Genomic DNA, 14,232 nt, shown 5'->3' on the forward strand with positions numbered 1-14,232 from the left:
TCATATATTTCCCAATAACCTATTAAAGAACAAAAATCTGATCTGCATACTCTGCCCAACTTAAACTTTTATTCTTAAATTTCAACTTAAATTTTATTCAGTCACTTCTGCCCTCTCAATTACTTTGCCATGAATTCGCTATGTATAAGCCCTAATAAGCAGGCATATACATAGAATGAAGGCTATTGCTAAGCACATTGGTTTGTGCTTAAATTGTAAGCCGCCCTGAGTCTTCGGAGAACGGCGGGATATAAATGGGATTAAAATAAAAAATAAAAATAAAATAAGTTGTCATTTTAACATAATTGTGATTTAGTGTCAATCTTGCTGGAGTTTCCTATACATTCCTGTAGGACTTTCCCACATAATTTTATTGTTGAAGAATAAAGCACATGCACTCCTCACGCATCATGCACTTAGCCACTACTATGGTTGGAGAATTATTTTTTATTAATAGTGTATTAAATGCTTTGTACAATGTGACCTAGAATGAAGAGCATCATGAAAACCTGATTATGATATGCCATGTCGCAAGTAACATTTTTGAAAATGGAAGCATTCCTTCTTTTGGGCTCAAAAGGAATGTCTTCTACAGTAAAAAGAGTTAATGTTAGGGCATTGAAGCCTCTCCATTGTATTTCCTTTAACATGTCTTTCTCCTCCCATTCAGCAGAGTCTATGCTGTCTCCCATTTTCTAGAGATTAAACAGGGCCTTGCATGGTCTCATGTTTTTTTCAATGAAGACAGCAACTTCCTATGCTTCTTATATCAGTTATTCAAATTAACGTCAAGAGATAGTAGTGAGATTAATCTGAAATACTTTACACGTACTTTAATGTTTTTCCTGCAGTTCTAAGACTTTAATGTTTTTCCTGCAGTTCTAAGACGTATTTGAGTAGAAATGCTACTGTGTTATCTCTCAATGGAGAGATATGTACAACTAGCCAAGCATGTTCTGCTGTATGCCGATATAAAAGAGTTTCTTACCTTGATCTCCTCCTCTGAGGTGACCACTTTAAAAGGACATATCGTTGTATCTTCTTCAGAGTCAGGCTTCTGTCCTGCAGCCCACCACCCATCTCCTATAGGCAGAGCTTCCTCCTTTGTCTTAGTCAGGAACAAGTAGATAATGGTTCCCAAAAGAGCAGCCAGTATCACTTCAAGCAACATCGTGACTACAAAGTCATAATCAGAGACACTGGATTAAAAAACATTTTCATCATAGAAAAGATTATTTTCCCCAGAAAGGAGCAAATAACAAATTTCCCAGTTTTAAGAACAAGGCTTATATAATTCTAATCTGAACACGGAGATCAGTAGTATTCCAGGATTATCTGAAATAGGATTGAAACATATCCTGTTTGCAAGGAGGAATCAACTAAGATTTTGGAGTATACTTGCAATTATCCACTGTATATTAGTACATTATTTATTTTATTTATAGCCCACCTTTATTATTTTTATAAACAACTCAAAGCAGCAAATCTAATACTCCCTCCTATTTCTCCCATAAGAACAGCCCTTTGAGATGAGTTGGGCTGAGAGACAGTGACTAGCCCAAAGTCACCCATTGGCTTTCATGACTAAGGTAGGATTAGCACACATAATCTCCTGGAGTCTAGTCTGGTGCCTTAACAACTAGAAAAAAATGGCTCTCTGCCTCATATACATACATGTATAGAGCATGTAGCCATTTGAATTGATGATAAGGCTAAGTAGGAGCACTCATTTATAATTAACTAGGAAGTATTTGTTTACCACAGTCTTTACCAGTTTAATCCCATGTAAACTGTGAATGATGAGACTTAATACTAACAGAGATAAGTCAGAATTCATCAAGCAAGAACAAACTTTTTTCTGTAATTTCAAGATACACAGCGTACCTTTATAAGAAGTCAGAATCAGATCTTCTCATGGCAGCACTATAGAATTTGTGCTAAAAACCTAATAACACCTTAAGTACCAGTCTTGTGAATCAGGGAAACATCCTACAGATGTTTGTATAAAAAAATAAAATATTGTAAATAAAATAAAATAATTATATTTACCCTAGTGTTTAATTAAAATACGACACTGAACTTCTTTGCCATTGTTTGCCATTGTTTCTAGTCTTTTGGGTATTTAATAAATAAATACACTTCATAAATAAATAAATAAGACATAAAAGCTATTTTATTCTCATGTAAGATGTTGCATATTATCAGTTGCTTTCTTATTATAACTTTATTTCTGTTAGATGTTTCAAAATTGTGAATAAAATATTGTAAATATAAAAAATGGAATACAGAAAACAAATCCAAAACAGGACTAAAATGAAATATACAAGTTATTGTCTAGCAGAAATCACATAACTACAAATCAAATAACCCACACCACATCTACCCACGCAGACTCTTACAGTTAGAGGAATTTGCAGGGAATATCCTCACCAGTTTACCTTCTGGGCAATACTTGTAAAAATCATCACAGTTGTTACTCTATCTACATAGAGTATGGCCAACAACATAATGAGTAACCATGAGAAGGTTTATTCAATATTTGCGTGCATGCACGCATGTGCGTGTGCGCACGCAGGCATGCACACACACACACACACAACTTTTGAAGTTTTGGAATTTAAGACAGTGATATGGATACAACAGGCCTTAGAAAACATTAAGACACCCTTTTTGTTACTTATTGTTGAATAAAGAACTGAGAAAAATTAGTTGGTGAATTTTTGGTACGTTAAAAAGAGCACAGGCTGCCTTAAGACTTGTATTGATTACACACAAACATAAATAGCAATAACTGCTTTGTTCACAGATATTTGGAACAAACTGCAGTGATGAAAAAATGTTTGGCAAGACACTCTAATTTGCCAGGAGATGGTAATACTGAAGACTTCAGATGTTTGTAGATTAGAACACAGACTGTGGGAAGGGAGGATGTTGTGATTCAGGGTCAGCCTGTGGGTTCGGCAGTTGGGTCGGACGACTCAGAGGAGCAGGGGGGGTGTTGAAGAGCTTGCTGAGGGGATTGGACAGCTTGATGAGAGCCCCCAGCCAGGCCCCTCTCATCTGGTCATGACGCAGACCCAGCTGTTTGAGCCTGACAGCGTGGATGAAGATGACCCACAGCTGGCCCTGTTCAAGGACGCCCGACGCAGGAGGCAGTCAATCAGGAGTAAACAGAGGAAGGCAATGGGGCACTTCGGAAGGAGGCAGAGAGAGGCCAAGCCCTGAACTGTATTTAAGGGGAATGTGTGGGAGGGCTGGTTTGCTGAAGGCAACCGCTTGGATAGTTCCTGTTTCTTAAAGCTCCTGTTTCTTGGTTCGTGTCTTCTTCCGTTTGTTTTTGTAGCAATAAATTTGGCAGGCTTTATTCCAGCCTCTTGCCTTCTTGTAAAAGGGGTTGTCCCTGCCTTTTCTGCAGGGCCGGTAGCAGGCTGGTACAGAACAGAGGATTAGAAATGTAAAACAAATATGATGCAATAGCAAACACAGAAATTTGATGTGATGATACTCACATTTGATACTCAGCACTGTAAAGCTATTATATGTAGATGAACCAGTGGTAAGGATGCCGTTAGCCTCTTTCAGGATAGTTTTTGAACTTGCAGGCTACTTCCCTCTAAAATAAGGGAAAGCAATACATAATTTGCAAAAACATCTCACTTATTAGGAATTTATCCTAGATTCTGCCTGGCTTTCCCAATAAAACTACATTTTCTAGCCTTAGAAACAGGTTGGAAATTTAAAGTACTTGTGGTTTGCTGTCTTTTCCTCTTACAAATCAATCATCTCCTTATATGATTTAAATATCAGAACTGTGAAATGCTTCAAACTTGAGTTTTGAAAAGCTATTTCAGAGCCTACGAGAATGTGAATGCAGTATCTGTTGGCAATTCATTAAAACCAACCAGGTGATCCTTCAAACAGATGTTATTACCTTAATGAGGGGTCAACAGATACTGCATTCATACTCTCATACCCTCTAAAGAAGCAACACAAAGATTTTTTAAATATTATTGGATAACTCTGAAATCTATTGTTAATAAAATGAACCCCAGCTACATTCAACTTTATTTCAATATACATCAAACAAAACACTAGAACGTTCTGAGATTGTGTAAACATAATCTGCCTTTAATATATGCACAAAGACTGGGTTTCCTTAATGTTAATTGTTCTGAGATTTTTAAAATATAAGCTAAGTGAAGATTATATTTTAAAGAATTTTGGTTTAGATAATCACTACTATCTTGGGAATTATGAATTATTACTATTTCAAATAAATATTCTTCAGAGAAGATATTATTCAAAAGGTATTTTGGTGTACAGGCTTTTTTCAGTTAGTCTTCCCAGAATTATTTCACAGAATGAACAGAGTGGTTTGATTTTGCATTGTTGGTGAATATGATGATCTAAAAAACAGAAGAAAAACAAAACACTGCATTTTTTACTGTTTTAAAGAATACCAACTTTTTGTTTTTACTCTTTTTTGCACTCATGGTCAAAATATGGCCAGCTTGCACTTTAGACAGTATAGGAAAAGTCAGTGCTAGCAGATTTGAGAACTCAAGCTGAAAGGTTAATTAAACAAGAATTTCAGCTTGCTTTTGCTGTTCGCTGCAGGTAATGTAACAAAGATCTCACACAACAGATTTAGACTCAGATTGGAACAACTATTATGAAGTTGTTCAGTAAAAAAGGAAGGTAATTCCATTTTCTACATGGAAACCACCAAGTGTAGGCCCCTTCTCCCACCTCTCTTTCAGAGAAATCTGGAGTGCCCTTCCCTGGTTATTTGGGAATTCAACTGACCCAAGGAGCTCAATGCAATTCTTTCTGCCCAGTTGCTATTTTTCTTCCAATAAATGTGGTGCCGTGGAGTCTTCTACCTGGATGCAAAGGGCAATGTTTATTGGGTGTCTGGAGATTTTCAGTCATCCAGATCATGGTTGTCCCAAAGGTGCTTTTTCAAAAGGCAACTGGACTTTCTTTGTTTTTTACTTGAAGATGTTTTACATCTCATCCAAGAAGCTTCTTCAGTTCTGAGTGAATGGTGGAGAATAGAAGGCTTTATGTTCCTTGCATATCTGGTTGTTAGCATTTTCTCTGAGTCACTAAGGCCACTTGGAGGTTCATCTATGCCCTGAGTGTCACCTAAATAGTGCAAATGCGTATGGAACCTTCTTGTAATTGTTGAACAGACTGGGTTGTAAACAGAAGATAAGTGGCATCATGTTCCTTCCCCTCTCTTTTGAGATGGCTGTTCAGTTTTTATGTAGATGGCCTCTTTGACCCCTCTTTTAATCTAGAGGTCCTCTCTGTCCAGAATGTGGACTTTGCTATCTACAAGATAGTGACATTTGTCTTTCAAATGCAGATGGAGTGCTGAATCTGGTTCTGATGGGTTTGTTCTCCTGTGTTATGCCATGCATTTATTTGGTTGTTTTGTTTCTCCAATGTATAGATCTCCACATCTTACTGCATTGTACTACATATATGACATTGCTTAGTTTGTGTCTGGTGTTTTATCCTTGAGATGGACAAGCTTCTGTCTTAAGTGTATTTTTGGGTAAGTGTATGTATGCTGTGTTAGTTAGGTGCTTGCTTTCTCTGATACGCTGTTCCCCCACCCCACCCAATAATAAAGGGGAAAAATATATCCAATGGTATTTTGGATCATTTTCTTAAAACCTAACCCTGAAAACTTTATTAACTTTGATCACGTCATAATATCCTCTTGGACCGTTCTATTCCCATTATTTTTTAAAAAAATGTTCCCTCATTCCAAATTCCTTCTTTTTACACACCTCAACAGCTAAACCCTGTGGCTTGACATTTTTTTCTTTCTACTTCTCAAACCTACCACATTTGCCATTTTCAACTCTGATTCTACTTTTCTTTTTTCAAAATATTATCTTCCTACTTTTTGCTCTGAGGTCATAAAAAAAACTGCTTGTCAATAGAAACTCCAGGAGCCTAACCAGCATTTCTCAGTGAGGAATTAGTGTCTCTTAGACGCTTTCCCTCAGTTGGGAACTTATCTGCAGCATTTTATTTGACAGATTGATTCCTCCCTCCTTTTTTAAAATGTTGCCATTGAAGACATTCATAACAGAAGCCAGTGTCTTCCCAAGAAAGGAGAGAAAAATGACTAATGGAAAAAGGAAAATTAGTTCCACCTAGAAGTGGAAGCTGGAAAGTAGAAAACCAAAATTATTTTCTTCGTTTTAACATGTTTTGTTTTCTATCAAAAAGAACCTATTTAAGCTAGCACTGCATGTAGTAATCACATAAATGAATATATTCAGAAAACCAGAGAACAAAATGAGCCGAAGGTCAGACTTACCCAGTGGGCTCTCTGACTTGTTTTTCTCTTCATGGGAGAACTCATGCAATATCCAAACTCTTTTTAAAGCCTCCTTGCTATGTGTCGTGGGAAGATAATTTTGGAAAATGCCAGTACTCTTAGGAACCTGACCAATTATTTGTTTAATATTAAATTTCATGCAATAATATCACGTGCCAATTGTTACAAAAAAATGATGAGAAGATTAATAGTGGCATGTAGGAGCCTGTTCACTGAAGTAATTGGGTATGTCCAATAACATGTTCTGAGCTTTCTAAAAGCTAAGCTTTTTTGTTGAATTGCTCTTGAGGATTTAATCACTCGAAAAATAAAAATAAAAAAGGAAGCAAGGAAGGAAGGAGGGAAGGAAGGAAGGAAGGAAGGAAGGAAGGAAGGAAGGAAGGAAGGAAGGAAGGAAGGGAGGGAGGGTTGTAATTCAAAATTCATGGATTTGGATGAAATTAGTTAAAGTTTCCATTTAATAGAATTAACAAATTCAGATTAGTTTTGCCCATTGATTTAAATGGGATTTCAGTTCTAATAACTTAGCTGATGTAATCCATTACAAAGTCTATTTATTTTGCCCTTCGTCTACAGAGTGAAGTACATAATTCTTCAATAATCCATCCTGACAACAACTCATTGAAGTGGATTAGATTGAGAAGAGGTGGCAAGACTAACTTCTTCCATTCCATACATAGCTCTGGTCTTTCAACCAAGGACTTTTTGATCTTGGGTAAAAATGGCTGCATTTAATAGCTCATGAAAAAAAAACCCTCTGCTATATTCCTATATCTGTCACTCTTTTCTACGGGAGCATGAAACAGACTCCTTCATACCTGGCCTTTGCCAGTAAGATCTTGTTCTGTTTCTTTTCCTGGCTTCTCTTCTCAACATAGTTTGATCCCACTCTGTTCAGTTTTGGGAGAGTTATTATGTTTATAGACAAAATAGTGAGGCCCTTTTCCTTCATTTGTTTCCTGCATTCCATTCAGTAGGAAAGAATGCCAAGTCACACAGGGAAAATATGCAAACCCCATGGCTTCTGGAATCCTTTCCATCCCCTTTACCAGTGGCCATAGAAGGTATCTATATTTTTCCACTTTGAATCAGTGGCCCCTGTAGGTGTGTGCGTACAAAACATGGCAAGGTTGGAGTCACAACAGATAATCAAAGCTCCTTCTGTATGTATGCATGAGACACCGATGCAGGTACTGTATATTAAAGCAGATACATTAACCATTGGACAATAATAGATTAGGAGAAAAGAGAAAAAGGCATGGTATTAAGAGTGAACATGTCCTAAAAGGCTCCTCTAAAAAGATATTACAGACTTCCACATTGTGTGAGTCCTTGTTATGCTCACAAGGAGAAACCTCTCTTCCAAGAAACAGGCAGGAACTGCAAGAAAAACCAACCCCTTTTATTCTCACAGACCTGAGGCAATGTCTGAGGCAAACAAACATAGTCCACAGAAACTTGGTCCTCAACACGAACGGTTGCCTTCGGCAATCAGCACCTCCCACACCTTCCCTTTTATAATTCAGCCAAGGCATGGCTTCCTAATGCCTTCTCCTTTGCCTTTGAAGTCGCCCCATTGCATTCCTCTGTCCTACTCACTTCTCTTGCCTATGCTTTCATACATCCTGGATTTGTCCCAGCTGTTCTTCATCACTGTCCAACTCAGGCTCCCAGCACAGCTGTGTCTCAGCCTGAGCGCGAGTAGAGGGGCCAGGCTCCTCGTCTGACTGTAAGTTTTGGAGCTCCTCAGAGCCTTCCTCTGACTCTAATGTCACTCCAGGCCCCTCCTCTTCATCTGATTCCTCAGACTCAGCTGCCGGATCCACTGGCTGGTGAGGAATCACAACAAGTAACACAAAACCTTCCCCACCTGACATTCTTGGGGATCTGACTACAGTAGTCATAACCTGCAATGACTGTGGAGATTCTCAGTCATCCAGGTCTTTTTCAACAGGTGCTTTTTCAATAGGCAACTGGACTTTCTTTGTTTGAAGATGTTTCACATCTCATCTAATAAGCTTCTTCAGTTCAGAACTGAACTGCTTCTTGGATCAGAAGTGAACCATCTTCAAGGAAAAAACAAAGCAAGTCTGGTTGGCTTTTGAAAAAGTACCTTTGGAATAATCTGCAAAGGCAGACGAGTTTGGGATACTGAGATTTATGATCCAACCCATTCAGAAGTTTGTTTGTTAGTGGAAATAAATAAGAAAACAATAAATATTCTAGCAGCAATGAACTAAGTTGCTAGTAATAAATAGCTTATATTGATAAAATAGTATAAAACACAAAGGGATCCAGTATGTTATTCTCCGCTTGGATATAAAATTTGCAAAATACATTATTTTATATTAAGATCATTGCTGGGCAAAGACATGTGCATAAGTAATTGACTATAGATAATTCTCAACTTACAACAGTTTGGTTAGTGACTGTTCAAAGTTACAATGGCATTGAAAAATGTGAGTTATGACCGTTTTTCAAAGTTATGACCTTTGCATCTTCCCCATGATCATATGATCAACATTCAGATGCTTGGCAACTGGTTCATTTTTATGACCATTGCTATGTGCCAAGATCATGTGACCATCCTTTGTGACTTTCTGACAAACAAAGTAAATGGAAAAGCCAGATTCACTTAACAACTGGATTACTAAGTTATTAACTGCAGTGATTCATTTAACAACTGTCACAAGAAATGTTGCAAAATGGGGCAAAATTCACTTATATGTCTCACTTAACAACAGAAATTTTGGGCTCAATTGTGGTCGTAAGTCGAGGACTATCTGTAGCTGAAAAAACACAGGCAACCATACTATATTACAACAACAGATTTAAGAAGAAACAAAATGTAAACAGAAAAAAATATTAAATAACAAATTTCTTAAGTAACCCAGAACAAGAATAGAGAACAGATTCTTTCTCTTTAAAGATGCATACATGCACACATTCACACATACATAAACCTGTACCCCAGTTTTCTGCTCCTTTTTGCAAATGAATATTAAGAGACAAATCACAGTCACTAATTTAGATGTTCTATATATTCTTTTTAAGTCCTGGGTTATCTGTTTGTTTTCCTCAGTATGGAGTGTCTTTGTGTATAGTACCTTCATTTTTGGAATGTCAGGGATATTCAGGGAATGTCTCCTAAGTTTAAGCTGAGCCATCAATGAGATCTTCTACTGTCTGTGCTCACAATTCAACAGGGTGTGATCACTGTGTTGTAATTGGTTAGTGTGATGATATCAAAATAATTGTTATACTCCATTAGCATAACTGATATCATCATAGTAGCATTTGAGGCAGAAAAAAATGTGAGAAAAACTACAATTATTTAATTATTTTACTTTGTCAGTGTTTCTCAACTTTGATATGTTTAAGATACCTGGACTGGAATTCTGAGAGTTGAAATCCAGGCATCTTAAAGTTGCCAAAATCGAGTAAGTCATCTTCAGACAGTAGGTTCAGAAATATAAGGAGGAGAAAAGCTAGGCTGCCATTGCCACCAGCTGAATCCAAGACAGCTGGATTCTACAGCTCAGTAATTTAAGGCATGTGCAACAGAAAAAAACAGGATTAATTTCAACCAAACTCAATGCTGTTTACATATTCTATTACGGTCTCTGAATGTACCCTATCAGTTCCCTGAATATTATACATAAAAATGGATTTAACATGGCCTCTTACATTGACTTCACAGTAGCATTTGAGGCAGAAAGAAATGTGAGAAAAAACACAATTATTTAATTACTTAACAGTCTTGGGAAGGGCAAAGTAAGTTCCAAACATCATGCCTTGATGATGTCAACAGTTACCTATTGAAGTCAAGGACTTTGTGTACCAGAATTGGAAGAAACTGATGAAGAGTTTCCAACTTCTGTGCAACTTGCAATGGTGGTTCTTGATATGAAATGGTGACAAATGGCACATAGTCATATAGGTATATTCACTTTGAATAATAATAATAATAATAATAATAATAATAATAATGATGATGATGATGATGATGATGATGATGATGATGACGACGATGATGTTGTTGTTGAAAGGGAAGTCCAACCCCCTGCTCAGGCAGGAAACCCTATACCAGGGGTAGGCAACCATGGCTCTTTTATGATTCGTGGACTTCAATTCCCAGAATTCCTGAGCCACAAGTCATAAAATAGTCAAGGTTGCCTACCCCTGCCCTATACCATTTCAGACAAATGGCTGTCCAGTCTCTTCTTAAAAACTTCCAGTGTTGGAGCATTCACCACTTCTGGAGGCAGGTTGTTCTACTGGTTAATTGTTCTGTCAGGAAGTTTCTCCTTAGTTCTAGGTTGCTTCTCTCCTTTATTCTTTATTCTTTAAAACAATGAAGAAACTGTATAGACTGTACAAGCTGTATTTATTTATTCAAAGTGTGACACAGATTTTCATCAAAATTTCGGGGCAGTTTACAAGGTTAAGAGTATATATCCTTGTGTAAATAATTTAGCCATATATATGATTTTAGCTTTTTAGCTGAATAAGTGCTCAGAGCCAGTTTGGTCTAGTGATTAATGTACCAGGTTAGAAACCAGGAGTCTCTGAGTTCTAGTCCTGCCTTAGGCATGAAAGCCAACTGGGTGACCTTGGGCCAGTCACTCTTTCTCAGCCAAACTCACCTCAAAAAGTTGTTGTTGTTGTTGTCGTCAGGAAAATAGGAAAGAGTATTAGCTATGTTCACCTTGAATTATTTATAAAAATAATAAAGGTAGAATAACTTTTCAAAATTGCATTTTTAATCTTCATAATTATTGAATTGTTTAATATTTATATTGTGAGAGTAGCTAGTATTGTACATGATATAAACCATTTTTGCAACAGAATAAATTATTCAATAACATATATAAGATCCCAAAAAGCAGCTAAAAATGATTTTAAATATTTCCTTTCACTTTGTCTAAATGTCTTACAGTTGCAGACAAGGGACCTCTGTTTCTATGGAAACTGAACACCTGGATCTTATTTCAGAGATAACTTGATTCAGATAATCAAAACCTGGGAACAGAGGATGGAACAGATCAGTTTGGACTACAACCTTCATCAGACAGACATCTTTATTTTTTGGGAACTGCTAAGGCTCTATTATCACCTGGATTCACAAGCTTTGACTATCCTTCTTGTTCTTGCTGCTTGATCTCTGCCCTCTCTGAACAACTAAAAGCAGTAGGTCATGGGTGTCAAACTCGCCATGTCACGTGACATGTTGCGACTTTTTTTGCATTGCTGGACCTGGGGTGGGCGCGGCCTCCGTATGATGCAACCGGCCCATGGGCCGGCAATTTGACACCCCTGTGAGTAGGTGCACACTCCCTATTTCATTTTTCAAACAACCTTACAAAGCACGTTAGGTTGAAAAGTAATGACCACAGTTCTTCAATGAGATTCAGAGCCTCTGAATTCCTCAGCCTTAAACTGACGTAACGCCTATCCCATGCCAAGTCATTTTCAGATAGGTTCAAAAACTCATGGAGAAGAAAAGCTAGGTTGCCACCAGCTGACTCCAAGAACAAAGAAGTGCAAAAGCTCAGCCTAAAAGTCTTAGTGAAAATACACAAAAGCAAAAGTGCTAAAATTTGTTCTGAGCTACCATCAGAGCCTTAGCAGGTCCCAGAAAATAAAGATGTCTAATGAAAGTTGTAGTCCAGGCTGATCTGTTCCATTCTCTGTTCTCAGGATTTGATTGTCTGAATCAAGTTGTCTTTGGAATAAGATGCTATCATCCAAGTCTGGTTATATCAAGAAACATGGGAGGTAAACTCAAAACCCATTTTCTTGTTTGAGTCCAAGTAAAAAAAAGCAAAGCTTTTGCCAGCTACAATCATGCAGTTATAAGCGAGGGTCTCTTTTTGACATTTTTCTGTGGTGGAATTGTTGTTGTCAGGGATCAAGAATACATCTTGAAAAACTGCAGTATTTCACAGGCTATGAAGGCAACATTTTAATTCTCCTTTCAATCTGTGGGGAAAGAGGAATATTCTTGCACATCCTTTCCATTCCAGATTTCTTCCTCCCTCTCCTTTCCTATGCTTCCTCAAGTAGGAAGATTTCTCAAAACCACTGGATTTGGGGGTGGCAGGGTTAAAACTGAACATCAAAAAATAACAGCCTTATCAGGAACTGTAGTGATCTAATTAATAAAATAGGGGTTAGGATTAATGCTTAGCTGATGGCTACTTATCTATTTCCAACTTGAGATCCTCACCGCCAAGCTAAAGCTTTTAAAATTGCCACTGGGGCCTACATCTTGTTGTTTTGTGTTTAAAAAAGTATTCATCTCAACACCCTGAATCCCCACATCGTGAAACTTTCCTGAGACTTCTTAAGCAAATCTTAAAATCTTAACGATCGTAAAGAACGAGGATGAGACTTTTCAACCCTTAACTTCTCCTGCGGTTGCTTTACAAGTTGCGTACAATACAGTGCTTGCTTGCTCAAGTTGTGGGATTCAAGAGCTTAAAACTTGAAACACAAAATCGTGTGAATGCAGGAACACGTATCGGGAGGAAAAGGACAATCTTTTCAGACCGGATCGTGACAAGGCGCAGACACCTACGCCAACGCTTCATTTTCTCCCAATTGTAGTACTGCGTTAGGAAACGCCAGCGGGAAATGGGTTATCCCACCCCTACGCCGAGGTTTTTCCCCCAGCCCCCCTTGCCTGAGCCAGATATGAAGATGATTCCCACGATCGAAAAGATTTCCCTGCGGCTGCTTAGGCTGTTGGCGAGCGGTGTGAATGTTGTCAGTGAGGAAGGAATCAACGCAGAAGAGACAGAATGCACGATGTACGGAAGGCTTAAATCAGGAGTCTTCAAACTTGGCCCTTTTATGACTTGTGGACTTCAACTCCCAGAATTCCTCAGCCAGCAGGGCTGGCTGAGGAATTCTGGGAGTTGAAGTCCACAAGTCATAAAAGGGCCAAGTTTGAAGACCCCTGGCTTAAATTTTCATTACAAACTGAAAGCTCTGTAAAGACCCGCAATTTCATCGACACCCCCCCCCCCATCCTTCCCAAAACAGGTCAGAACCTCCCACCAGCACTTCCAACGCACGCGTCGTCGCGGTGAAGCCGGGGAACGGAAGCTTAAATCTTAAAAGAAGGCTGGGAAATGTAGTTCTTCAGAATCTCCTGCTTCGGTCCGCGTTATAGACGGCTGCCAAAGTCTTCTTCCCTTTTCTCCCAAGCTCCGTGAGGTTGAAGGGACTGAGCTGCAGCACCCGATATTACCGCGCCGTACTGTCCGAACGACTGCCCACCTCAGTACGTAAAGAGGGGAAATAGTGCCATTTTACCGCAGGCAGCCAAATATCTTGGGGGAGCTTTGATGAAAAGATGGAAAAAAAAAGGAGGAGAAAAAGCAAGGCCTGGAAGAGGCAAAACGAGAGATCTAAAATAGATCTTGTGTTTGTTTTTTTGCTAAATCTTATACATTCTCATTCAGTATTGGGCCTCAAGTCATTACCTTGCGTAGATATAAGAAAAGGTAAAGCAGCACATTTACATGTTACCAATATTCCAAATTTGGCCTATAAATTACGTTGGGAAACTATGAATAAACCTACTTTATACTATGCCAGATTGGGGGCAAAAAGGACGAGGAGAAATGTCTGGATGTGAGATGTGTTCCAGAATTGTGACTTAGCATTACTTCAGTAAGGAAGGAAACTAGATATATTAGCATTCTCATAAACCAATTTCTACAGCAGTGTATCTGCTTTTTTTTAAATAGATTTTTCCCCCCAAAATCTTATTTTGTTAGCAGAAGTAATCTCATGAAATGAGTATTCATCAACAAATAAACTGACTACATGGTGGAGTCTTTAGAAGACTATTCCTTCTCAAC

The 14,232-nt window shown here is 38.2% G+C and overlaps 1 protein-coding gene across 6 annotated transcripts in view; it reads right to left on the reverse strand.

The window, feature by feature from the left end:
• EPHX1 (epoxide hydrolase 1) overlaps positions 1 to 13,439 on the reverse strand; it is a 30,979-nt gene extending 17,540 nt beyond the window's left edge. Inside the window, exons 1-5 of one of the 6 annotated variants that reach the window (XM_083352615.1) lie at positions 6,341 to 7,408; positions 4,807 to 5,036; positions 4,266 to 4,406; positions 3,510 to 3,613; positions 989 to 1,176 (exon numbers count right to left, since the gene is read on the reverse strand). In XM_083352615.1, coding sequence (XP_083208741.1) covers positions 989 to 1,171 — 183 coding nt within the window. In that variant the 5' untranslated portion in view covers positions 1,172 to 1,176; positions 3,510 to 3,613; positions 4,266 to 4,406; positions 4,807 to 5,036; positions 6,341 to 7,408. Of the gene's footprint in view, positions 1 to 988; positions 1,177 to 3,509; positions 3,614 to 4,265; positions 4,407 to 4,806; positions 5,343 to 6,340; positions 7,409 to 7,477; positions 8,370 to 13,423 lie in introns of those variants that run through there. The other 5 variants (XM_083352617.1, XM_083352619.1, XM_083352618.1 and 2 more) reach the window with 5 other exon arrangements.
• Between the last annotated feature and the right edge of the window lie 793 nt (positions 13,440 to 14,232).

The sequence above is a fragment of the Vipera ursinii genome (genome assembly GCF_947247035.1).
Source record: "Vipera ursinii genome assembly, chromosome: 1".
NCBI classification, from domain to species: domain Eukaryota; kingdom Metazoa; phylum Chordata; class Lepidosauria; order Squamata; family Viperidae; genus Vipera; species Vipera ursinii.